The 25,908-nt window shown below is 55.1% G+C and overlaps 2 protein-coding genes across 13 annotated transcripts; one reads left to right on the top strand and one right to left on the bottom strand.

Annotated features, from left to right (window-relative positions):
* The first annotated feature begins 153 nt into the window (after window positions 1–153).
* On the top strand, window positions 154–25,908 carry LOC101684347 (tigger transposable element-derived protein 1-like). Of its 4 annotated transcripts, none has more exons than XM_013049991.2 (4): window positions 13,271–13,422; window positions 15,959–17,500; window positions 22,046–22,124; window positions 24,153–25,908. In XM_013049991.2, exons 2-4 carry the CDS (start codon window positions 16,075–16,077, stop codon window positions 24,178–24,180), a joined length of 1,533 nt encoding a protein of 510 aa, XP_012905445.1. In that variant the 5' UTR covers window positions 13,271–13,422; window positions 15,959–16,074; the 3' UTR covers window positions 24,181–25,908. The 4 variants fall into 4 exon arrangements, with proteins under 4 accessions (XP_044933244.1, XP_012905445.1, XP_004780490.1 ...); XM_004780433.3 differs by having other exon boundaries at window positions 24,150–25,908; XM_045077309.1 differs by lacking the exons at window positions 13,271–13,422; window positions 22,046–22,124; window positions 24,153–25,908 and adding an exon at window positions 154–387 and having other exon boundaries at window positions 15,959–19,600.
* MZF1 (myeloid zinc finger 1) lies at window positions 4,046–11,255 on the bottom strand. 9 transcript variants are annotated; one of them, XM_013049994.2, is made up of 7 exons: window positions 10,542–11,255; window positions 10,191–10,373; window positions 8,765–9,200; window positions 8,140–8,323; window positions 7,410–7,480; window positions 7,175–7,295; window positions 4,046–5,666 (listed from the first exon to the last, which is right to left on the bottom strand). In XM_013049994.2, the coding sequence occupies exons 3-7, from the start codon at window positions 9,158–9,160 to the stop codon at window positions 4,228–4,230; spliced, it is 2,211 nt and encodes a 736-aa protein (XP_012905448.1). In that variant the 5' UTR covers window positions 9,161–9,200; window positions 10,191–10,373; window positions 10,542–11,255; the 3' UTR covers window positions 4,046–4,227. The 9 variants fall into 9 exon arrangements, with proteins under 9 accessions (XP_012905448.1, XP_012905449.1, XP_012905447.1 ...); XM_013049995.2 differs by having other exon boundaries at window positions 10,725–11,255; XM_013049993.2 differs by having other exon boundaries at window positions 10,191–11,255.

Here is a 25,908-nt window from a genome sequence, read left to right as displayed (position 1 = left end):
CCACCGCTGCGGCCGCTGCCGCCACCGCCGCCCAGCGTTGCTCCGCGATAGGTCTTGATATTCGGACTTGTTCGGCTGGGCTCGGGTATTTCCGTTCGTGCAGGGCGTCCCGCGGTAATTTCCGGGGACGCTCGCGGGTCCACGCATGGGCGGTGCCGCCGCCATCTTTAAGTAGGGCAGGTGCAGGTCCCTCGGTTCGCAGTCCGCTTGTGCAGACTGCAGCGTAGGTGGGTCTTACGAGGCCTTGCCCCAGGAGGTCACAGTGGCAGGGTGATCACGGCGGGCCGGAGCCCGGTCGAGGCCATAGGCTTTGCCCAAAGAGGGCGGGGTCGGGCGCCCTCGGTGTCTCATCGCAAACGCCACGCACGCGCGGAGATTCTGGCTGAGGTAAACTAGCAAATAAAACGTGTATCGTGCTAGAGAGTGGTAAGCACTTCGGGGGTTGACACGCGTGGACACTGGCTAGGACGTGGGGCGGGGGCCCTCTCGGAGCCGGGCCCGAGTTCCCGCGGGGACGCCCTGCGACCTTCCGCCGCCCGTGCGGCCCGCCTCCGCTCCAATCACACCCTGCGTAGCGGGCTTCGGAGGGCGGGAGGAAGCGGAGCGGGCCGGCGCGGGGACTTCCGGCGGTCGCCGCGGAAGCCGTCGGGCGGGTGAGCTGCGCGGCTGGGGGCCGGGTGGGTGGGAACTCTGGGTCGGAGCTGCGCCGCGTGCGGTCCGCGCTGCGCGTCCCCTTTGGTCTCGGAGGCGACCTGTCGTCATCGCCCAGAGCCCTGGGGAAGTAGACTTGGCGGTCCCGTCAGGCAGGGGTGCTCCCGGGCTCCTCTCGGCTTCGCCTCAGGGGAGTCGCCCTGATGCCCGCTCACCCCCAGCGCCTCCTCAGACCCGACCTGGTGTCCACCTCCACCTTTCGGGTCTTGGGCTGGCCCCAGCCTCCTTCCTTAGAGTTCCCGCCTTGTGGGTTTTCGGGTACCGTGGACGTCCCTGGGCTCCTCGGACTGCTCCCTCTTTAGGCCCTTCGCTTCTCAGTACCACCATCCCAGACACCCCTTTTGTGCCTCTGGTTGTTCCGTTATCCCAGCCTCACATTCCCAGCATCCTTTCTTGGCTCGAGCGCCGAGTTGCTGGTGAGGTGCCAGGACAAGGACGAGGACGCTTAGCCAACAGCCCAAGTTTGGGGCTGACGTTGCAATCATCCCAGCGTTCTTAGGCTCCAGACATGGCTGGTCATGGGACTCGGGGGGCCCCTCCGGACTCCCATCTTCCTCTCCCACTATCTCTTCCTGTTCTTCTCAGCCATTCTGGTTTTCCTGCCCTTGTACGGACCATCGCCAGGTGAGGGTTGATGACCATTCAGTTTGCAGCCAAAGTCTCAAGGGTGTTGCCTGTGGGTCAGCCTAAACCATGTGTCCATCCTCAGGTCTGTTTCTGAGGCCATCAGTTGAAGGCCCATCTGAGGATAGGGTATTGGTTTCTTGGAGAGGTGTGCTTGCTCCACTAGTTAAAGCTAGACTCTTGTGGTCTCTGACCTCATGGCTTTCCCACCATCAGTGGGGGAAGACTTAGCCATGCAAGAAAATGCAGAGCCATGGGGCCTGGGCCAGGGAGGAGGGGATGGCTGAGCTGAGACAGGGTTTTGGGTTGGAAGTGGTGCACCCTTGTTTTCCTTGTTACTCTCATGGTACAGGTGTCGAGCGGTGAGTGTGCCGTACCCCTTGGGCCTGCATCCTCTTGGGACACAGCATAGGGCTCCGCATATCAAAGTTCCAGAGGGACGCTGGGACTGGCACCTGGAGGAATTGGGCAGCATATGACAGGTGAAGAGTGAGGGTGTGAGTGCACCTGGTGTGTCAACATAGCCTCTGGAACCGTTCACTGAGAAGCAAGGGTCTGTTTTGGAAATGAGTGGCAGGAGTGGGCAGGGAAGGGAGGCTGAGTGCTGTGGGCCTCCAGGCTGGAGATGGGTGGCTGAGATCAGAGCAGTGCTGGGGGTTGGAGAGAATTGGACAGATTTGGGAAGCTTGGGGTTGGGGGTAAGAATAACTGGATGGATGTGGCATGGGGAGGGTGTGCTTGGGAGCAAATTGTATGGGCTCAGGTACAGATGATCCAGGGACAGGCTGGTTGGGCACTGTTGTAGCTTCCCCAGGTGACTCGTTGTCTTAGGGGTTCCTCTCCTGCCTTCCTTCTGTGGTTCTGGCCGAGTGAGGCCAAGTGGTCATTCTGTCCAAGCCCTCAGCCCTGCTGATAGTATGGTAGCACTTGGATTCACAACCCCCAGCCTGACTTGCAGGGCTGTCCACAGCCAACTGCAGAAATGACCCTTCATGGGCGACTCTCCCATCACTTCATGTTTCTTTCTTAGAGGACTGGCTCAGCAGGCAAGTCTGTGGACTTATGACTTTGGGCACTGGGCCCTGGCCTGTTGTCGCTATGACTTTCAAGTGTGTTATAATTTTTCTTGTGTGTAATTTCAGGTTCTTAAGTAGTCATGTGTGCAGATTTTCTTCATGTTCTTCAAACACCAAGATGATCAAAACACGAGAGTGAGCTTTCTTGTCCTCTTTGTTTCTGATTATAAAATTCACACAGGACTTGAAAAAAAATCCATGTTACAGGATTTATAAAGTTCGGCAATACTCAACCTCACAACACTAGCTACCTCAGTATTTGTGCGCCTTCCTTAATCTGACTCCTAGCCTCCACCTAGGGACCCAGTGACTGCTTTCTACCCCTCTGATTAGTATATCCCAGATCATGGTCCTTAAGAGTTCTGTTTGTGGTTAAGAGGACAGAAGTATTGGCCTAGGGCCCAGGCTGCATCTGGCAAAGTCAACAACTCCCCCCACCTCCCAACGGTGCCACATGGGGAGTTGTTGACTTTGCCAGATGTAGATGCCAGAGTGGCCCTGGTCCTGGCTGGGGGTTGGTCAGGGGGGTGGTAGAGAGAGGGGTGGAGTGGGGGAGGAAAAGAGGTAGGGAACACACCTTCTTTGGGATAGCTACTAGAAGCTTCTGACTGAGGCTGGCTTCTTTCCCTGATTTCAGGACCCCAGTCTTGTAGCAAAGTCCAGCTGTATCCCTGGAAGAAGCTTAGACACATGAGCCTCAAAAGGTTGTTCTTAGAACCCCTCCAAGGGCAGGCTGACACCTGCCCAGAGTAGAGTTTATGTCCCAAGCCAGATCCCGATACATGAAGATCTTTCCTTTGGCACTGCTTCTCATCCCACTTTTGGCCCCCAGGTTGGGGTTTTGTGGGGGGTGCACTAGGTCAAGAGTCTGCACAATTTGGATGGAAGGGAAAGATAATTAGGGCAAGAAGCAATGGCATGTGAAAAGTCCAGAAGGTTCCAGAGATGCCAGCCCAGTGTGCAAGCCACCGAACCTGCACTGGCAGCATCCACACTTTTATGTAAGCTGCTGACAGCTGTGCTTCCTGTGACTTGCTGCTGAACACATTCTTCATAGGGACCACCACCCAGTGTTGGGGAGCCCTTGGGGGTTGCACACCTGGCCAGGGTTGGGGGCAGCTGTGGCCCACAGAATGTGAATGATCACTAGGGGGATAGAGAACTGGCCTGGGACCTCCAGTGGACTTTGATTTCTGGACAGGCTGGGGTATCCTAAGGGGAACCTAACCTCAGCATAGAAGTTAACATGCATGAAAGAATCTAGATTTCCAGATAAAACCTTCTAGCTTTTATGCCTAAGAAATAGCTTCCTAAGGTTAAAGTTTTATAGACAGATCCCCAGCTCTGGCCTTCTGGGCACCAGTTTGCTACTTGTACTGCTCTTGATGATCTTGGCTGGCAGGGGAAAACTGGGCCAGTTCTCACCTGGCAGTTGGCTTGGCCCATGGTTGTACGGGTTGAAGCTGTCATGGCAAACTACGGGAGCCACGGTACAAGCCACATCCATAGCCCTTGGGAGGGGCTTTTAGGAGTCCATGGCTCTCAGAGACTGCATGGTTGCCGAAGTGGTAGATGGTGGGGGGATGAGGGACCTGCGCAGGTCGGGAGGCACTGAATGTGTAGATTTCCAGACCCACGGTCCATCTACTATTTATTGAGCACGTACTAGGCGCCAGGTCCTGAGTGGGCCCGTCTGTATCCAGACTTGATCAGAGGCCTCACAGCAACACTCTGAGGTTAGTGTTCGGGGCGAAGACCCTCCCCCGCAACCAGAGGCCAGAAGCGGAGACGCAGAGAAGGGGTACAGTGAGTGCTGTTACTCCGCACTGTGGATGCGCTGGTGCTGGATGAGCTTGGTGCTCTGGTGGAAGCGGCGGCCGCAATCCTGGCAGGCAAAGGGCTTCTCCCGCCGGTGGGTGCGCAAGTGCTGCGTCAGCGTGGGCCGCTGGCGGAAGGCCTTACCGCACTCCGGGCATGCGTAGGGCCGCTCGCCCGTGTGGATGCGCCGGTGCTGCGTGAGGTTGGCGTGCTGCCGGAAGCTCTGGCCGCAGTCAGGGCAGGCGAAGGGCCGCTCCCCGGTATGGATCCGCTGGTGCTCGGTGAGCCGTGACACCTGCGTGAAGCCCAGGCCACACTCGGTGCAGTGGTAGGGTTTCTCCCCAGTGTGCGTCCGCTGGTGGCGCGTGAGCTTCAGACGCTGGCTGAAGCGCTGGCCACACTCCGGGCAGGCGAAGGGCTTCTCACCGGTATGCACGCGCAGGTGCTGTGTGAGCGTGGGCCGCTGGCGGAAAGCCTTGCCACACTCCGTGCAGGCGAAGGGCCGCTCGCCCGTGTGGATGCGCCGGTGCTGCGTGAGGTTGGAGCGCTGGCGGAAGCTCTGGCCGCACTCCGCACAGGCAAAGGGCCGCTCTCCACTGTGGACTCGCCGGTGCTGCAGCAGCACAGAGCGGTGGCCGAAACGCTCCCCACACTCCACGCAGCCAAAGGATTTGTCGCCCGTGTGCACTGCCTGGTGTTCCAGGAGCATGGCTCGCCGCGCGAAGCTCTCACGGCACTCGCTGCAGGGGAAGGGGCCTGGGGGCTCCGGGGCACCGGGAGACGTGGGGGGCGCAGCGCCCGGGCCAGGGGGGTCGCCATGTATGCGCTGGTGCTGCAGCAGGTTGGAGCGCTGCCGGAAGCTCTGGCCGCACTCTGCGCAGTGGAAGGGCTGCTCGCCCGTGTGCACTCGCCGGTGCTCCTCCAGGCGCACGCTGCGCACGAAGCCCTGACCACAGTCGCCGCACACAAACGGCCACTCCTCAGTGTGCGTGAGTTGATGACGCAGAAGGTGCGAGCTTCTGCTGAAGCTTCGGCCGCACTCGCTGCACACGAATGGCCGCTCTCCTGTGTGTATCTTCTGGTGCCTCAGTAGGTTGCTGCGTTGGCTGAACACCTTCCCACACACGTCGCAGCAGCCACCCCGCGCCACCCCGGGGCCTGTGCTGGGGCGACCCCGTCCCTGGCCTTCCGTCCTGGGTGTACGCCAGCGGCCAGTGGCCAGTATGGGGCCCAGGAGCTGGTGAGGACCCTCGTTCGTGGGGTTCTGCTCACCTCCGGGGCCACTGGGGAGCACAAGTGCATGTGAGAAGCCACTTTCATGGGAGGGCGACCGGAGTTGGTCTGTGAGGCTGGCCATGCCGAGGTCCCACGGGATGTGGAGGTGGGGGCTCACAGTGCCTGGGCCAGCAGAGACGCTGTCCATGTGGAGGGCAAACCCTGCATTGCACAATGGGATCCACTCAGTCATACCAAGAGAGCTGTGCCTGGACCCATTCCAGCCCATGGTAAATAGGGTGAACTAGAGGGACCTGAAACTAGCCAGTGAGGCAGAACCTAGTATGAGGAAGATTTAGAAGATGGGGATAAGCTTTCCAGGCCTGACTTAAGTTTGCAAAAGTTGCCTTTCTGGAAGGGCTGCAGAACACATATGGGACAGGTGGCCTTGCAATAGTGATGATGGTTTCTACAAATACACTCAAGTGGGTGGGTCTGAGGGAGGCTGGAAATGGAGCCAACACGAGAGAAATGGGGATCAGAGGTGACAGGCGGCAGCACTTTGGTTTGACGTGCCTTGTTTGAGAAATAAAATCAATCTGACCCTGAAGAAGACTCGAAAAGTTTGGGATTAGAGGTACCAGGTAGCTCTGGCCATGGACATGAAGGGGCGAGGCCACCAAGCATGCTGGCGTGGCTATATAGAACTACTGCATGGACCAGCCCTGGACACTCTCAGCACAGAATTCTGAGTAGATAGTGGGCATTGATGTAGCTTTAATTCCTGGATCTCTTCTCTCATTTTGGCAAAAGGCTGGGTTGAGGCTGTGAGACCACACTGAGGAAGCAATATAGCCAAAGAACACACATTCCAGAAACAAGGGAACAAAACAGTGGAGAGAAAGGAAATCAGAGAAGTAATTCAAGCCAGTTTCCCACAATTGAGAGGGATAGATTTCAAACCGAAAGGGTTTACCAACAAAGACGATGAAAAAACTTTGAAACTGAATTAGTAAAAAGAGTTCTTCATGTAGCCCCACTAGCCTAATATAGAATGTTAGGTAAGTGTTTTAAGAGATATAGCATCTCAGAACTTTTTATCTTTTTATCACGGTTTATCAAGAACTTTTTATCACGGTTCCCAAGAAGGTCCACCAGAACAAGGGAGTAAACCAAGGAAGAGGAGCAGTCCAGCAAACAAGGAAGAAGAGGCAGAGAGACTGGATGATGGCTGACTGAGAGCAGTATAGCTGAGGTGGACAGCAGGGGCTTCTGGCCTCCTTTTTGTACTGCTCCATCCACATCCTGTGTCAAGATCCCTCTGCCCACCCACTGACTACTAACCTGCTGTCATTGGCAGATCCAGACCCTCCCTCCCCTGTTACCCAGTTAGTGGGGGCAAACCCAGACTCTGTGGGCCATCTAGGATGCCAGGGATGGGAGAGGTTGGGGGTATGGGGAATACAGGCCCTGCTCTCAGGTTTTACTATGGTGGGAAGCAGCAGCTGGAGGGAACCTGAACTCAGCAGAGAGTTTGATGGAAACTCCAACAGCCTACTCCATGCCAGGGGAGAGCACAGATTATATGCTGCAAGAAACAGTCCACAGAATGGAGGAGCTTGAACATGTTGGACTGAGAGGGCAACCTGAGTAGGGCCAGGAGTGGGATAGGTGAAATGTGGTGCTGCCCATGCAGAGGGCCCAGCCCCACCATGCCCAGTCTCACTCACCTGGAGGGAAGATGCCTCCAGCTTCCTCCTGCCACAGGACCCCAGGATGCTCCCTCCATGAAGGCCCCTCAAGTCCAGTTTCGCTGTGAGGAGAGGCCTGGTCCAGCACTATTTCACAGCCCTGAAACCACAGTGGTCACTGCTCATCTATGCCCAGCTAGGCTAAGGAAGGGACCCACCTGATCTCCACCCACTGAGGGTCCCCAGACAGGGAGGATGGCCTGTATGGGCTCACCTGGGTCTCTTCAGGCAGGAAGGTGGAGGTGGCCTCCTGGGGATTGGCTAGAGGCCCAGAATCCAGAAGCTCTGTAGAGGAAAGTTGGGGTCAGGTGGCCCAAGGGTGTCCCCACCCCACTGCCCTGGATCTGGTATGCCAGATGCTGGAATCCAGACTGGGGGCTAGAGTAAGGCAGAACCCCCTGGAAGGCCACAGGAGAAGCTGTAGCAGGATGAGACAGGCTCAGGACACAGACCCCTGTATGAGCCCTGGGCAGGATGGCCAGCAAGGGTGGATGGGAGCACTGTACTAGGGTCCACACAGGAATGAGGGAGTGTGGGTGTCCAGCTCTGGTACAGATCTGGAAGAAGTAATACAGAGAGGGGCTGCCTCCCAGCATTCTGGGGTCCTCCCTCAGCCACTACCACCTATATTCAAGCCTGCCACCTGCTCCCCAGAGACCAGCTATTGTTTCCCAATGGATCTCCTTGGGAGTGCACCCCACATGCCTCCCCACCCCAGAACCCCAACAGCCTACTTCATGTTAAGGGAGAGCACAGAAACATAGCTGTGGCAGTCAGATTTGGCATGAGAGGACCAGTGATGTCAACTGGCTAGGCAGGATGGGGGTGCGGTGGGGGACACCAGTGCATATGAATAGTTCCAGCCAGCAGTGATCTTTCGGGGGCCAGGCTCCCCTGGTCTACTCCATCAGGCTTTGGGCCATGCATGCCTTGCCCACCCTCACCTGGGTCATCTGTAACCGTGGGTTCCTCTTTCACCCGAAGGCCCAATGGTAACTCCTGCGTAGCTTCAGATGGTGTCCTAGGCCCATGTTCTGGAGTCTGAGGCTTGGTTTGAAGGAGGGGCTGCAAGTTGGAGGGCTCCATCTTCTCTGATAGCACTTCCTGACCCTGCACTTGGACTGTGACCTGGGAAGGTGCCCCTCACCATTAGGGACCCATGCGGAGAGTTTAGCTGGGCACAAGCAGTGGGTTCATAGGCATCTACCTCATCAAAGGACCCCAGGTCCTGACCCACTAGGCTCTCTAAGGACCTACATTCCCCCCAGCACTGAGTCAGGGGTAAAGGAACCACCTGCAGTTGCTCTCCTGTTGCTTACACCTATGAATGCTCAGTGGTCTCCCTCTCTCTCCACCTTGCATCCCCTCCCATGTCCATGACTCCAGGCGATATAGTGGTGGGCGGGTGAGGCTGGCCCTGGAAGCCTGTCTACTCCCATACAAGGTCTGATGCAAGTGACTACTTCAAATCACAAGGAACAGGTGTTTGGTTGAGCATGGCACCTGCCAGGGGGAGGCACAGCTGGATACTGTTCCAGCCTGGATCCTGGCTCAGGGCCACCGACTCACCCATCTCCGGGGGCCTTCTGGCTCTTGGCGTAGCCCCTCGACTAGGGCAGCTGCCTCCTCAGGGCTGCCTGGCCGCTGTCCCTCCACACGGGCCTGGATCTCGGGGGGCAGTGCACACAGGAACTGCTCCAGTACCAGCAGCTCCAGCATCTGCTCCTTGGAGTGCACCTCGGGCTGCAGCCACTGGCGGCACAGCTCCCGGAGTTGGGCCAGGGCCTCTTGGGGACCCAGTGCCTCCTCATAGTGGAAGTGTCGAAAACGCTGGCGTGCAGCCTCTGGGCCGGCATCCCATGGGGCAGCCTCACCCTCCTCCTCAGAGTCCTCCAGCTTCACCATGACAGGCCCCTCATCTTCCAGGGCTGTGTGACCTGGGGAGCCCAGTGCTGCGGGCCTCATTGGAAAGACTGGGCTGGGGCTCCGAAGATAATGTCTTTCCCTAGGAGAGGAAGAGGATGAGGCTACTGCGAGGACAAACAGTGGCAATAAATGCTTATTGAGCGACTACTGTATGCTTCGTTGTTCCATCCTCAGACCTGTACTGAATGGAAGGCAGATATGATAATTGAGGCACAGAGAGGTGGTCACATGCCAGGCACCTGTCTCTCTGGTCTCTAGCTGGGACTTATACACAGTCCCTGGCATTCCCCTGTTCCAAACACAGGGTGCTTCTTAGGGATATGAAGGCATCCCCCCCACCCCACCCCTGCCCTTCTACATGCACCACGCCATCCCTGATGTGTGGATCTCCCACTGCCAAGTAAATGACATCTGCAGTATTCACCACATGGCCATAAGAAACACTCCAGCTCGGGGCGCCTGGGTGGCTCAGTGGGTTAAAGCCTCTGCCTTCGGCTCAGGTCATGATCTCAGGGTCCTGGGATCGAGCCCCACATCGGGCTCTCTGCTCCGCAGGGAGCCTGCTTCCCCCTTCTCTCTCTCTGCCTGCCTCTCTGCCTACTTGTGATCTCTGTCAAATAAATAAATAAAATCTTTAAAAAAAAAAAGAAACACTCCAGCTCCCCTCCCCCCACACCATCCAGAACACCACCCCATCATTGCACCACCCACTCTCCCATCTAGTCTCTCTTGACCATTCTCTTCTCAGCTTGGTTCCACACGGCAGCCTTTCCCACTCCCACACATGGACAAGGTCAACTCTGGCCACACTTCCAGGCAGCATCCCTCTCCCTCCATTCAGTCCCATCCTCTGAACCGGCCCAAGTTATCACACCATGTAATGCCCCACCATCACTTCAGCTCCCTGATTTAGGCAGGGTTAGGAGGTGATGGGATCTTAACAGGGGGCTCACAAAGGCCCCAAGACAACTGGACCAGATGCCTGCAAGCAAGATCGGAGATTCTGATCTTGCCTATTTGTTACATAACCTTGGCTAGTTTCTGTGAACCTCAGTTTCCCCATCTTTACCGTCCCCCGTAAGTGGGGCTGCCCCCCCTTCCCTCGCCATTGCTGCTCTCTTTGCAGCTGGGAGTAATGTGCGGACTTTGTGAAGAAATCTGAGTTTATTAAGTGAGTAGATTCGACTTCCAAGGCCGCCGGATCCCGTGGGTCAAAATTCCGATCCTCAAGGTTCCAGGCCATCCTGCAACCCTGGGAGAAAGTTGGACCATTTTTAAGCCAGCCAGCCACTGCGAAGCTTCCTTAACTACATTTACCAGAAATCCTGGAGGGCAACCTCCACTTTAGAGAGCCCCCCGCCTTCCCCCTCCCCCGGCTGGTTTATTGCTGCCATGGCAACCGGGGGGGGGGCTCCGAGACCTTGTCGCGGTGGCAGTGCACTGCGATTGAAGAGCATCGCGCGACAGCGCCCGGCTCGCCGGAGGAGCGCCTAGAAGTCTGCTCCGCGCTCCGGGTCCCGCCGGGCAGCCGGAATCCGAGAGTCCGCGGTCTCCACCCGGGTCCCCGCCCCAGCCTCCCACGCTGAGAGGTCCCCGCCCTCACCTCCACGCTCAGCGGGCCGCTCCGCGCTCACAAAGCATGCGCACTCGCTGACTTCCCCCTCCCCGGCCGGACTCTGTCTCCCAGAATGCTCCACGCATCAGCCCGAGTGCCACCTTGCCCTTCCCCCACACTCGCCTCCTTTCCCACCCTCCTCCCGTTCCCCGGGGTAGCGTTGTTCGCAACGACCAGATCACACGCCCGGCCGCCTCTTCCCTCGCTCGCCCCCTCAGATCCAGGCGTCCATGCCCCGTCTACTTGCGCGGGCTTCTCAGGCGGCAACGGACAGCATCGCCGTCTTCCCAACCGCGCATGCCCCCCACCACGTTTTCCTCAGTTCTTTACGGGCCTTCCAGGGATTAGCAGGGGGCTGCACCAATCACCGCTCTCACTAGGACGCCGTCAGCCCATGTCTCCATGGCAACTGTTCGCCGAAAAAGGGGGCGCCTCCTGCAGCTCCCAGCCGGACTGTAAATGGCGAAGAGGCTCGGCCGGGTGCTTTCTGGGAAGTGTAGTCGGCTGGGCCCTCCGTGTGCGCCAGCGCCCCGCGGCGTTCCTTTGTGCCTGGGAACAGGGGGGCGGGGCTAGGATGCGCCATGGTAACCGGGTGGGGACGCGGAGGGCTTCTGAGGTGGGGCGGAGGGAGAAGTGAGGTGGGATGGGGCTGGGGGTGCCGCCTGGAGTAGGAAAGCCGATGAGGAGAGGTGAGGAGAGGCTGACACAAAGACTTAGGGGCGGGAGAGGCCCAGAGCCTGTAGGGCTCAGGAGCAGAGAGATCTGGGAGGAGAGACAGTGAAAGCAACTGAACAGATCCAGGGAAGGAGACCCTGAGAGGAAAGATCAACAGAGAGGGGTTTCTACTCTCAGAGACCTAGAGAATGAGATAAGAAGCCAGAGGATCCAAGAGTCAGGCCGGGTGGACAGGATGTCCGAGAAGTTAGCAAGGCGGAGGGTCAGGAAGGGATCGATCTGGAAGGAGATTCACAAAGACAAGATGTGCAGCTATCGAGATTCAAGGGACGGGTGCACAGAGGCAAGGGGAGAGAAAGGGCAGGCATTTGAGAGACAGCAAAGATGGGTGGAGAGTTTTGCGAAGACCTAGAGAAGGGGGACAGCAAGGAGGGAGCTGGAGGTCGACTTTTAGGAAAACTCACCCGAACTGAACAGTAGTGTAAGGGCCTACTTAGCCTGAGCGATTCCATCTCGGATTAAATAGTCATTTTTTTGTTTATGCACTAACAACATATGGTCTACCAGTCCGTGATAACAGAGCTCAAATATAAGGGCAGGTCAGGTCAGGTGGAGATAACAGAGCCCGAATGCAAGGATGAGTCCGGCCACGTGGAGACATCCAATCACTATCTCCCGAAAGAATGTGGGCCCTGTCTTTTGGGTGTCAATTCTTTTTTTTTTTTTTTTAAAGATTTTATTTATTTGTTTGACAGATCACAAGTAGGCAGAGAGGCAGGCAGAGAGAGAGGAGGAAGCAGCTCCCCACTGAGAGAGAGCCTGATGTGGGGCTCGATCCCAGGACCCTGAGATCATGACCCAAGCCGAAGGCAGAGGCTTTAACCCACTGAGCCACCCAGGCGCCCCTTGGGTGCCAATTCTGACCAAGGCTAGTTCAAATAGCTACTATAGGGTGAATTGTAATTCAATTGGCCACCCGTGTGTGACCTAGCAGGACTATTCAACTTTCTCTGTGTGTTACAATCTCATGGGCTACCTGTGTGTGGCCAGGCTCAACCATATGGCTTTTGCTATATAAAGGTTAGTCTGTGAGGCTCTGTAAGAGGTGGCCCCAAACGGCCGGTTTGATTCTGTGTGCTTGGCGCGAAATAAAGCTTTGCTTGACCTTTGCTTTGTATCAGTCTGGCTTCTTTGATCACGTACCCTATCAGTAGGACAAAAAAAGGTGATTGGGAGCCCTCTCTGTGTTTCCCAGCATTGTCTACCAAGCCAGCTTGGGCTCATCTGACTCCCTAAATGAAGGAATTCTTTCCCTCTGAAGTACCTTTTGATTGGGATCCAGGCCGCACATGCTTGGGGTTAGAGTTGTATTACCCCCAGGGCACTGAGCGGGAACTGAGACACCCGGGCCCGCGACCCCCAAGTGCTCCTCATTTCTTTCACCCTTCTTGTTCTTTCTCATCTTCCTGGAACTGCCTGTGCTATCCTGCGAGTTTCCTCCCCGAGGTAATTAACTCTTCCATGCGCACTGAGTTTATTTTTAAGTTGACAGTCTGAGCAGAATTAATTCTCCAGGATGGGGGACAAACCGAGAAAAGAGAAAGAGAAAAGAAAAAACAGAGCTGGAAATGGAAGGAAGTAGGGAGGATGTTGGAAAGACACAGAAAGTCGTGGGAGGGAAAAATTAGAGAGAAATGAGGCAGAAAGCCAGCTTTGGGCAGAGGCAGCTTCTGCCGCCCCCTGCTGGCCTCTAGGCGCAGCGTCCTCGTCTCCGAACTACATTTCCCGGCGGTCCTGGGAGCGCCTGGCGCAGGGTTCCGCGCGCCGTCAGGGGCGGGCCCCACGCCGACTCCTCCAATCCCGACAGTCCCCGGCAATCTTCCGCCTCCGCCGAGAACATGGAGGTTGAGCTCGGCTGCCTCAGGAAAGGGGCCCTGTAAGGCAGGACACAGGGAAGAGTCGCACCCCCAGCGGACCAGCTGAAGCAGCCGGCCCACGTCGCGGTCCGGAGGTGAGGGCGGTCGGCTGCGCGGGGGCCCGGGTTTCGGTGGCAGTGGCGCGGGTTGTGCGCGGGTTGTGTGTTTCTCTTGGTCCCGAGCGGCGGGAAGAGAACGGAGAGGCCTTGGCACTTTCAGTCCGGGACGAGCGCGGGGTGGGGGCCAATCGGTGCTTCCGGCAGCCCCGCTGCTCTATGGGAATTGTAGTCTCACGGGGACAAACCCTCTCTCCCACCCAGATGTCGGGCCGCGAGCCTCCCCGGGCTGCCCGCTTGGAGACTTCCTCTTGAGCGCGGGAGGGAGGGAATGGATGAATGAACATACGGGTGAATTAATTTAGAATCGTGGGTGAGCAGAGGAAGGCGTGGATGTTGGAGGAAGAACAGAGGAACGTGAGGGTTTCAGAATTCGGGGACGGCTTCCAGGCAAGAGGAGCCTTTCCCATGCCCACCCACCTTTCCCTGCCTCCCAGGCTCCAGGGTCCTGGGCCTATGCCATCTTGTTTCAAGATGCGCGGTCCACGAGTCTCTGAAAGAATTGATGTGATACCGACAGCTGCCGTAGGCGCTGTGAAAAGAGACCTTCACTCATTTGTTTATGCTTTGACAGGCGCGCCTTCAAAAAAAATTTTTTTTTTCTTTAACTGATCAGGCGCTACTTTCACGTGGCTCATAATGCAGTAGAGACAAGATGAAAACTGTTTCCCACCAATGTACTTTAAAATTAATAATAACGTATTTGAAGTTTAATAATTTCATCATCAAGCGCCTTCTGAATGCACTATTCCTGGGCCTGGAGACACAAGAGAGCTCAGCCGACACAACTCCTGCCTTTGGGCAGCATGTGACAGATGTATAATAAAATGTATGTAGGGAGGGCCTTTTTGATTAGGTTATATTTGAGCAGAGATTTGTAGGAGAGGGAACAAGCTATGCAGATAACAGTGAAGAGCCTGAGCCCTGGGCGGAAGGAAACAGGAGCACCCTTAGTCTGCCCCAAGGATGTGGGTAGGAGCGAGCCAGGTAAAGGAGGAGGCGTTGAAGTGCTTGAGGAATCTGGTGAGGATTGTGGGTTTTACTCAGAATTGGGAGAGCGCTGAGCAGAGTGGGGACAGGATCTTAGTGCTTACTGAATCTTTGTGGCTGCTGTGTGGAGAACCACCTTCCTCCTCTATCCCCAGATATTCTCTGGGGTGGCACGAATTACATTGGTTTCCTCCTGTATTAGTTTTCTATGACTGCTGTAACCTATTACTGAAAAAAGAGTGGTTGAAAATAACACAAATGGGGCGCCTGGGTGGCTCAGTAGGTTAAGCCGCTGCCTTCGGCTCAGGACAAGATCTCAGTGTCCTGGGATTGAGTCCCACATCGGGCTCTCTGCTCAGCAGGGGGCCTGCTTCCCTTCCTCTCTCTCTGTGATCTCTTTCCTTTCTCTCTCCTACTGTGACCTCTCTCTGTCAAATAAATAAATAAAATATTAAAAAAAAATAAAATAAAATAACACAAATGTGGGGCGCCTGGGTGGCTCAGTGGGTTAAAGCCTCTGCCTTCGGCTCGGGTCATGATCCCGGGGTCCTCTGCTCAGCAGGGAACCTGCTACCCCCCCACCCCCTGTCTGCCTCTCTGCCTACTCGTGATCTCTGTCAAACAAATAAAATAATAATAATAATAATAATAATAATAAAACACAAATGTATTATCTTGGAGGTCGGAAATCTGAGTTGGGTCTCAGTGGGCTAAAATCAAGTTACCAGCAGGGCTGTTTCCTTCTGGAGGCTCTAGGCTTTAGTGGTCACATTGCCGCTTTCTGAATGAAATCTTTTGCCTCCTCTTGCAAGGAGCCCTCTGATTACATTTAGGGTCCATTTAAATAAGCCAGGATAATCACCTGATCTCAAGATTATTGTCTTAATCACACTCACAGTGTCCCTTTTGCCATATTAGGTAATTTTAAAAAAGATTTTATTTATTTATTTGGCAGAGTTCATGGGGGAGGGTGGGGAAGCAGGCTCCTTGCTGAGCAGAGAGCCTGATGTGGAGCTGGATCCCATAAGAGATCGTGACCTGAGCTGAAGGCAGAGGCTTAACCCACTGTGCCACCCAGGTGCCCCCCCCCCCATTAGGTAATTTACTCATAAGGATTAGTACTTGGACGTCCTAAGGAGCCATTATTCAGCCCCACACTGATGTTTGATGTCTTTGGGTGGGAAGCATGGAAATGGGTAGCTTGTTTGCTCATCGGTGTGTGGCAAGTGGGTTTCTAATCTGTATCGTGGTTGCAGGAGGTTTGCTGGGGGAAGAGAGCAAAGTCTCCTAGCCGACTTGTCTTGATCTCATAAGCTAAAACTAAGTGACAGGCTACTCTAGATGCAAAGAATGGATGGAATTGAGTGTGCATTGTTTTCAGCAGTAGGAAAAGAAGGGATTGGGCATGCCTCTGAGGCAGTGGTCAGCAGGGCTGGGTGCTCTTTGTCAGAACATGGGAGGGCCAGCTGGTGGTTGGCACTTCCATGTACTTACACATTAATGCCAATGTGTCCTTGTCTTACAGGCAGAGGCAGGTATGGCAGGAGAGGCCAAGGGGCTGCCATCGTGGGCACACTGGTAGCAACTGTGGATAGGCACTGGGGAGAGACCTCATCAAGGTGTGTGTTCCAGGGAGGCGGAATGAAGACAACTCCCCGGCTGCAAGTGTCGGGGAAGGCATCCCTCGGTGGGATTGGCCTCTGCCACACTGCCAAGCGGGACCGAAAGTCCATCACCTTGCATGTGAAATTAGAGGTGCTTCGGAGGTTTGAGGAAGGCGAGAAGCTGACTCAGATTGCCCGGGCCTTAGGGCTGGCCACTTCTACTGTTGCCTCGATCCGTGTCAACAAGGACAAGATCCGGGCCAATTCTCAGGCAGCCACACCGGTAAGTGCCACACAGCTGACCCGCTGCCGGGGTGTGGTGATGGGCCATATGGAACGCTTGCTGAGCCTCTGGATCGAGGAGCAAAAGCGACAGAACCTGCCTATCAGCACGCTGCTTATCCAGGACAAGGCCCGACGGCTCTTCGTGCAGCTGCAGCATGAGCAGGGTAATGGCACTCGGGCTGAGACCTTTGGGGCCAGTAATGGCTGGTTTGCCCGATTCAAGGCTCGCCACAATGTGCTTTTGACAGATGAGCCATCTGTGGCTGACACCCAGGCTGCTGCCCACTACCCCCCAGTGCTGCGCACCATTCTAGAGGAGGGCTGCTACTCACCACGCCAGGTGTTCAATGTGGATGAGACTGGCCTGTTCTGGAAGCGGCTCCCAGAGCGCATGTTGTTGGCCCTGGAAGGGGCAGCTGGGCCTGGCCTCAAGGCCTCTAAGGACCACCTGACCCTGCTGCTTGGTGGCAATGCAGCTGGTGATTTCAAGCTGAAGCCGCTGCTGGTGTACCCCTCAGAGAACCCACGTGCCCTCAAGGGCTGCTCCAAGGCCAGCCTTCCGGTGGTCTGGCGCTCTAACCGCAACGACTGGCTGACACCCAGCATCTTCCAGGAGTGGTTTACTAGCTGCTTCTGTCCTGCTGTGGAGAGCTACTGTGCCAGCCACGGCCTCCCACACCGTGCCCTGTTGGTCTTGGACGGCGCACCCTGCCACCCTGCTCACCTGGGTGGCCTCTCACCCCATGTGCGAGTTGAGTTCCTGCCCAAGAACACATCAGCCCTGATCCAGCCCATGAACCAGGGTATCATTGCCACATTCAAGGCCTATTACCTGCGCCGTATGCTTAGCCAGCTGGTCCAGGAGACATCTGGTGAAGACCGACCCTCCGTGCGGGAGTTCTGGCGCAGCTATACTGTTGTGACTGCTGTAGACAATATAGCCAGAGCCTGGGCAGAGTTGCAGCCCGCCACCATGAACAGTGCTTGGAGGAAGCTGTGGCCTGAGTGTGTGCCTCCTGGCGCTCCTGAGCTGGAGACTGTGCCTCAGCTCCGCCGCAGCATTGTCGCACTAGCCAGCCATGTGGGCCTTGGAGATGCAGCCGAGGCCGATGTTGCCAACCTCTTGCAGGCCCATGGGGAGACCCCACCCCATGGCCTCCCCCAGGATGCAGATGATGGTGGGGACATTTGTGGCTCTGGGTTGCCATGGCAGGCAGGGAAAGGCTCGGTGTCCGGAAAACGAGAGCCAGATTTCACAGAGGCTGTAGTGGGTGTGGGGACTGAAGATACTGATGTGGGTGCTCTGAGCCCTGAGCACCTGGGCCAGGCCCTGTCACACTTTGCTGCTGGTTTACGGGTCCTCCTGGAGAACGATCCAAACCGGGAACGCAGCCTCCGGGTGTCTCGGGATGTCCACTGTGCCCTTGCCCGCCTCCGGGAGCTGCACCGGGAAAAGAGGCGACAGGCCCGGGCAGGTGCATCCTCAGGAGGGCCCATGGCAGTGGCACCAAGGGATTTGGCAGGAAACCTGCCCTTGTCCCACATGGGGCCCACAGAGGGTGAGGAGGTGGCTAAGGGCACAGGTCATGAAGGTCAGACCTCTGGCTGTCCTGTATGATTTGGGGCTTGGGCTTAACCTCACATGATCTCTCTGTAACGATGTTTTGTTTCTGGAGGTCAGACACTGCTACTTCTTCCCCAGGGTTCTCATAGCTCATGTTGTATTCTTTGTGTAGTGATGCCAGGCTTGGGGAATAGAAGGGTGGTGTTCTCTGATAGGCAGATGAACTGCAGGGCCCAGGGAGTGCCCACCCATGACAGGGACACATCCTGTAGTATGGTCTTTGCCCTGCACAGCCTGCCAGGGCAGCTGTGTCAGAGGCCAGAACTGAGACCTGCCTCTCCCATTTTCCAAACCTGACTTCTTACTCCCTACACCATTGTGAGCCTTCCTTGCCAACTGTAGGTGAGGGTTTCCTGCTCTCAACATGACCTTTTGTCACTTTACATGCCATCTTCATGGCCTCTGTTGACCCGGGTCTCTGGTACCTTCCCTGTGCCTGAGCACTTTGATTCTCTGTGGATTTTGATACTGGGGATCACTTCCTTTTTTGGAGACGTTTTCCTCCCTGAGTTTCTGTGCTCTAGTTGTCTTGGCTTCCCTCTAGCCTTTGAGGTTGAGCCTTTTGTGACTGTGATGGTCTCCCAGTTCTGGTGCTCTTTGGAAAATACTCTCCACTCCTCTAAGAGCTGGATTACCTCAGGGTTAATTCCTAGTGCACTGGCTGCAGCCCAGCCTCTCCCTGAGCCAGCTCCTCTCCCTGAGCTAGACCCGGGGGGCGAAGGGGACAGGCGCCCGAAGCAATTATTGGCGGGGCTAGGCACTTCTGATTCCCAGCCGGGGTGGTCTCACGGTCCTTGCGCGGGGTCCTTGCGCGGCGGGGCCGTCCTGTGTGGCTTGGTGGGAGGTTGGTGAGTTAAGACCTAGGCAGCCAGAAGAGCTGAAAACGCCTTTGGGCAGGGTGTGCCGCCTGGTGGAGGGCGGCGGGGGCGTTGGCGCGTTGCCCATTTCTAGTCCTTGAGGAAGGGCGGCTCGGAGGCCTCGCACGGCACCCGGAATTGGTTCTAGGCTGGGTTCCAGCCGCGGCTGGGCGCCGCTGTCCCCCGGAGCCGAGTTTCCCGGGCTTCCTGCCCGAGGTGCTCCTTCAGAGCTGGGCTCCCTTCCTGTGGGGAGTCTTAGGATGGCCACAGCCCCAGCTTCTGTTTCCTCTCTGCTGCCACTCCTTGTGCGTCCTCCCAGAACGAGCGCTCCGGCCACCCCAGTGTTGTGCCGAGTGTTGTGTTGTAGCCATCACCTCCTGGGGCGCCTCGCGGTGCGGAGCCCGGTGGTGGGCTGTTGGGTGTGTGTGTCTGGGGAGCCCCGGCCGCCCCGCCCCGTCTGAGAACAGGCGCTGGCGGTGGAAACAGCCTGTTGGTTCGTGAAGGCCGTGGTAGCAAGTAGCGGTTGCCGAAGAAGGTCAGACAGCAGGTGGAGATTCTTGAAGAAAAAGCGGACGTCCTCCAGTTATTGCTCACATCATGCCCACTGGGAACTTGTGTTTCAGGACCCATTTCTGGACATTTGTAACTGTAGCTTCTCCCTGCGCGCCCGCACACATGCTCCGCAGAGGTTGTTCTAAAGTTGTTTTTTTTTTTTTTAAGATTTTATTTATTTATTTGACAGACAGAAATCACAAGTAGGCAGAGAGGCAGGCACAGAGAGAGGGGGAGGCAGGCTCCCTGCCGAGCAGAGAGCCCAATGCAGGGCTTGATCCCAGGATCCCGGGATCCCGGGATCCCGGGATCCCAGGATCATGACCCCAGCTGAAGGCAGAGGCTTTAACCCACCGAGCCACCCAGGCGCCTGGGTTGTTCTAAAGTATTAACAGCGGGATCGTGTTGTGTGAGGACTGTGGCGGATTACTTCCTGTTTCCCACTGCCATTTTTGGATCTTGACTAATTGGTTTGGTGAAGCCTTAGAATATAGGTGAGGTTCGGTGGGGTGAGGTCCAGAGCCAATGACCCAGGAAGAATTCTTGAGATGTCTTTGGTGCAAAATGGTGGTTTATTTTTTATTTTTTTAAAAAGATTTTTAAGTTGTCCCCCCCCCCCCCATTTGACAGATAGATCACAAGCAGGCAGGGAGGCAGGCAGAGAGAGAGGAAGGGAAGCAGGCTCCCTGCTGAGCAGAGAGCCCAGTGCGGGGCTAGATCTCAGGACCTGGAGATCATGACCTGAGCCACCCAGGCGCCCCAAAATGGTGGTTTATTAAGGCACGGGAACAGAAGCCATGGGCAGAAAGAGCTGCTGCCCAGGGGTTGTGAGGAGTGGTCCATTATATGCATGCAAGTTGGGAGGGGATCAGGGTTGGCCTAAGTCTCTGAGGAATTTTGGAGGCAAGGTTTCCAGGACCTTGAGGGGCTGGTTATTGTTGGGAAAAAGGTGATTCATTACCAGTAATAAAACCTTTGTTGTGAGACCCTTAGATGTGTATCAGTGGGCCATATGCTTGGGAATGATTGTCAACATGTACCTTGGAGGGGTTAGAGGTAAAGTTTCCAAAGGAATTGTTAAAATAGATTTATAGAGTCCTGGTTGAGGGTAGGGGGCTCATCAGGCTATAATTGCCCTTTACCCTTTGCAAAGTGTTAAGGTGGAGGCAGTTGAGTCCCTAGAGGAATGTCACTGTGTCTGTTTCAAGGGCTTGTGAATGGATAAGGACATTTTATAATTTTTCTTCTGCTCTTGTTTCCCACATCATGTTTGAGCTGAGCCTCTCAAAGTTGGTAGGAGTCTGCCATGGGGGAAGGAAGGCCTTCCAGCTACAGGGATAGCTGTTGCTGGAAAGCCTTGCCTCCAAAATTCCTATCCCTGTGCCTGGCCCAGGCTGGCTGCAGTAGAGCTGACCCTAGCTTCCATCTGCCCTTCCAGTCTCCCCCCCCCCCCACCCCATCACTTTTGCTGGTGCCTGGCAGATGGCATCCTTCACTTGCTCAGACTCTCCCTGGGCACTCACCCTCTGCTAGTTCCTGCTTGCACTTCTGCTTGGGTGCTGGGGGGTTCTCTCAGGTCACTGAAACGTGGCATGTCCATGCCCCCTAACCTCAGGAGCAACTCTCCTACCTTTATCCGGTCTAGCTTGAGTTACTGTACACTTGTGTGGGTGGGCTCGCTCTTCTCTTAACCAAGTTCCCAGTGCCAGGTGTTTTCTTGAGGGCAGAGATGGGGAGGGGGGTTGAGGCTGGCTTACAGCCAGCCAGACGTGGGGACAGTTTCCTCAGTAGCAAGTGGCCTCGAGGGTGTGTGTGTGTGGGGGGATTCCCTAAGACCACCCTTAGACTTAATGATTTGCTGGAAGGAGTCACAGATTTCAGCAAGGTCGTTATACTCATAATGGTTGGTTACAGTGAAAAGATACATATTAAAATCAGTGGTGGGAAAAGGTGTATAGTCTGGGAGACAGTGGCTGTGAGCTTCCATGTCGTTTGCCAGGGTAGTCGTGTGGACACTGCTTAATTCTCACAGCAATGCTATGTGACAATGTAGCAATCAGGGATGCTTACCTGAGCTCTGGTGGGAAGGGTTTTTATTGAGGGTCAGTCATATAAGCATGGAGCATACTGACTTCAGTTACTCAAATCTCAACTGCTCCCAGAGGTCAAACTGGTACCCTGTGACCCGTGGTCACCACTGTAAGTCACACTGTTAGCATGAACTATCTGCTTTGGCCCAAGTCCTGAGGTAAACAAAGACACCTTTAACAGGCAGAATATCCAAGGGCTTAGAGGTTACCTCTTAGGAGCAGGTCAAGCACCAAACTTTTGGAACGTGTAGGGTTTGGACAACCCAGGCCTGCTGAGTCAATCCTTTACTGAATTTCTTGCTGCAGCCAGAGGAAGGTTCTCATGGTCCTTTCCTTGGCATTTCAGTGACTTGGGTTTCAGGGGCTCTGGGTGTACTCCTGAGGTATGTGTGTGTATGTGGACCAAAGTGGGAGCTGCATGCGGGCCAGGGCAGGGTGTTCTGTGGGATTTGGAGGGCAGGCCCTTGTCTCATCCAGCCCAGAAGCCCAGACCAGCACTGAGGTACATGCTAACTGCCTGACTGATTGATTGGCCTGGGTGCCTGACCCCTGTGCCCTTAGGGTGGGGCTTAGGACACTAACCTTCTCCTTTCCCCTCAGCACGGGCTGAGGCCTGTCCTGAGGACCAGTGGTCTGGAGACCTGCAGAGCTGGCCAAACCCTTCACGGATGGAGCTCAGGTGAGCTATGAGTCCTCCAAAGTCATAGATGCCACATCTTGCCTACCACTCCCCCTTTGTGTCACAGGGTACTTGAATGTTTGTGGTCCCAGCGGGTAACGCAGGGACTTCCCCAGGAGGAGAGAGGGAATTGCTTATAGACGTTGACTGAGCATACATGGGAAGGAGGGCAGATCAGGCAAGGAGCATGCGTGGCCAGGGTCTCCTGTCAGGTGAGTGGGCCACACCCTGGCCCTCTCTGCCCCTTGACTGTCATTCTTGGAGCTTCCTGAGAGACTGCAAAGCATGGGAACTCTTATAGTTTCCCTGTCCAGATCTACCCAAGGTGGGCTCAGCAGATGTTTTCTGTGAGTTAGTGGTATGTTGGGAACTCTTGGGGGAATAACCAGGGTGCTTCACTGTGAAATTCCATTGAGAAAGTAGTACAAAGTTGAGCTCCGAGAAATGCTTTTTCTAAAACAGGGTGCATGGTCTGCCTTGTGGAAGGATATGCAGGAATTAGGCTTCCCTGGCTGCCTCTGGGACCCTCCCCGGTTCTGCAGGGGCCTGTTTGGGTTATTTCACCATGTCCATGTACGGTTGATCCTTAAATAGCACGGGCTTGAACTTTATGAGTCCACTTGTATATGGATTTTTTTTTTTTGAAGATTTTATTTATTTGAGAGAGAGTGAGAGAGAGAGAGAGAGAGAGCACCCAAGCAGGGTCAGAGGCAAAGGGAGAAGCAGACTCCCCACTGAGCAGGGAGCCTGATGTGGGACTCCATCCCAGGACCCTGGACCCTGGGAATATCACCTGAGCTGAAGGCAGACACTTAACTGACAGCCACCCAGGCACCCTGGATTTTTTTTTTTTTAATAAATATAATACTGTAATGTATTTTTTCCTTTTAAAAGATTATTTATTTGAGAGAGAGTGAGAGCGAGAGCAAAAGAGAATGAGTGGGGTGAAGGGCAGGAGGAGAAGCAGGCTCTCCACTGAGTAGGGAACCCAGTGCGGGGCTTGTTCCCAGGATCGAGCCACCCAGGCACCCGTAATGTATTTTCTTTGTGCTTTTATTTATTTATTTATTTTTTAAATTTTATTTATTTATTTGACAGAGAGAAATCACAAGTAGATGGAGAGGCAGGCAGAGAGAGAGAGAGAGAGAGAAGCAGGCTCCCTGCTGAGCAGAGAGCCCGATGTGGGACTCGATCCCAGGACCCTGAGATCATGACCTGAGCCGAAGGCAGCGGCTTAACCCACTGAGCCACCCAGGCGCCCCTTCTTTGTGCTTTTAATAACATTTTATTTTTTCTAGCTTTATTGTAAAAATACAGTATATAATACATATAATATATGAAGTATGTGTTAATTGACTGCTTATGTTATCAGTAAGCCTTCCAGTCATCAGTAAGTTATTAGTAGTCAAGAGTTATAAGTGGATCTTGAACTGCTTGGTTGGGGGGGTAGTGTCCCCTAATTCTGTGTTGTTGAAAGGTCAGCTGTTACCTCTAGCAAAACAGACAAAACAACACAAAGAAAAAACTGAGTTGCTATCCTTAATTACATTGATCAGGGTCATTGCAAGCTCAGAGCCATGAAAATGTGTTTTCTTGTAACTGGACAGCTTCTTGTTTTCCTCCTCAGCTGCCTGAAAACTCAGAGTTCAGTTTTATGAGCAATTGTTATAAATTCCTGTACCCAGCCACAATGTTTTGAGGCACTTCTCCCCCAACCTGTGAATTTTTGATTTCTGCCTTTGGTTTGACATCAGCTTGTATATTGTGTTACGTTGGACCTGGGGCTGAAGTAGGTGACTTCAAACAGTATGGCCATTGGGAGGTATTGTTGTAAAGTGGGAGTGGGTTTTCAGAGGCTTGCTGCATTACTGAGGCTGAAGTTCATTTAGTCCACTGGGGCTGGAATTCATCCAGTGGGACGTGAGTTCTGTGGCCAAATGAGGGAGATTTATCAATGGTCTTTAACAGGTTTCATCCAAGCCTGTCTCATTTCTCACCAGTCAATGTCTTTTCCCCATTTTATAGCAGGTCAGAGCCAGGGCAGCAGTGGCATTGAAATCGGCAGGCCCAGGGCGGGAACATGCATATTCTTTAGCTGTGTTTGTAGAGGGTGATGCAGATGGAGCCTCCTCCACTGGTCAAGGTGGTCTTCAGACCACTCTGGCTGGAAGATCGCTCTGGAGATGCCACCCAGTGCAACCCTGTGCCAAGGCACCAAGTGGGACTGCAAGGCTGTCAACCCTCAGCTTGAGGTGTTGGCAGTGCTTTGAAGCCAGAGAGAAGCTTAGTAGAATAGGGGAGGTGCTGGGACTGTCCACCTCCACTGTGGCTACCATTCTTGACAACAAGGAGAAGATCCGACTGAGTGTCTGGTCGGCCAACCTGCAGGCGGCCCAGATTGACACGCAGCTGCAGTCTGGTGATGGACAATGTGGAGTGGGTGGCGAGGCTGTGGGCACGACTGCGGCAGTTGTGTGCAGGTAGCCCGCCCTGTTGCGAAGAGTGATCTGGGAGGGCGGCTGCACACCCTGGCTGTTGTTCAGCATGGATGAGACTGGACTTCTCTGGAAGCAACTGCCTGCTAGGATGCTTCTTTCTCTGGAGGAGAAGTCAGCCGGGATGCAAAGCTGCCCGAGCTCTGATGCTGCTGCTTGTTGGCAATGTGGCTGGCGACTTCCAGCCGAAGCCACTGCTGGTGTACCCCTCAGAGAACCTGCATACCCTCAAGGGCTGCCCCAAGCCCAACCTGCCTGTGGCATGGCGCTCACACAAGGGAGTCTGGGTGACCATGAGCCTCTTCCAAGAGTGGTTTGTGCACTTCCGGCCAGCCATAGAGAGGTACTGTGCCCATTATGGCCTCCCGCACAAAGCACTGCTCATCCTGGACAGTGCCCCTGGCCACCCTGGGAGCCTGGATGACCTTTCGGAACACGTGTATGTGGGGTACATGCCCAAGAAAACCAGGGCCCTTGTCTGGCCCATGAACCAGGACGCTGTTGCCACCTTCAAGGCCTGTTGCCTGCGCAGGGTCTTCCGCCTGTTGGTGTTGCGGGTGTGAGGCAGGGACCACCAGCACTCAGTGACCTTGACATCTGGCAAGAATACAGCATTCTAGACACTGTCTACGACATCTCTGAGTCCTAGGAGCAGGTCCGCCATCGACACTGGGTAGGCGAAGGAAGCCGCGGCCTGAGCGCATTGGCGGGATGCCGGCAAGCTGCACGGGGACACTCTACTGCAGACCCTAAGGGACATCACGGCACTGGCCCACAGTATGGGTTTCAGACAGGTGACAGGCAGATGTGGTGGAGCTGCTGCAGAGCCCCAGCACAGACCTGTCCAGCAAGGAACTGATGGGACTAGAGCAGGAGCATACTGCTGGAGAGGAGGGTGAGGACATCTCACCTGTCTTTCGGCGGCTCATGGCCAGGCACTTGGCCGTGGTTTTGGCATGCTTGGATGCTGGCCTGCAGATCATTAGTGACAGTGACCCCAACCTGGAGTACAGCCTCAGAGTCTACATCACCAGCTGCTATCGAGAGCTTTTCAAGGAGAAGAGAGGCCCCAAGGGGTGGTGGTGGGGACGGTGGTTGGGAGCTCCAGGGACTCAGCACTTGGCTGGGGAGAGGGCTTCCTGATGGCTCCCTTTGCTTGTGTTGAAGTTGCAATAGCCTGAATTTTCCCATTTCATTATATTCCTCAAATGGTTTTTTGTCAGCAAATAATTTATTATTTCCAGTGAACTTCTCAAATACATGGCTTTAAAAGCCTTGATGAATTCTCA

This window comes from Mustela putorius, unplaced genomic scaffold (genome assembly GCF_011764305.1).
Source record: "Mustela putorius furo isolate JIRA1106 unplaced genomic scaffold, ASM1176430v1.1 tig00000196_pilon_pilon_pilon, whole genome shotgun sequence".
NCBI classification, from domain to species: Eukaryota; Metazoa; Chordata; class Mammalia; order Carnivora; family Mustelidae; genus Mustela; species Mustela putorius.
The sequence above is the reverse complement of the archived record's forward strand: the minus strand, read 5'-3'. Positions and strand labels throughout refer to the sequence as shown.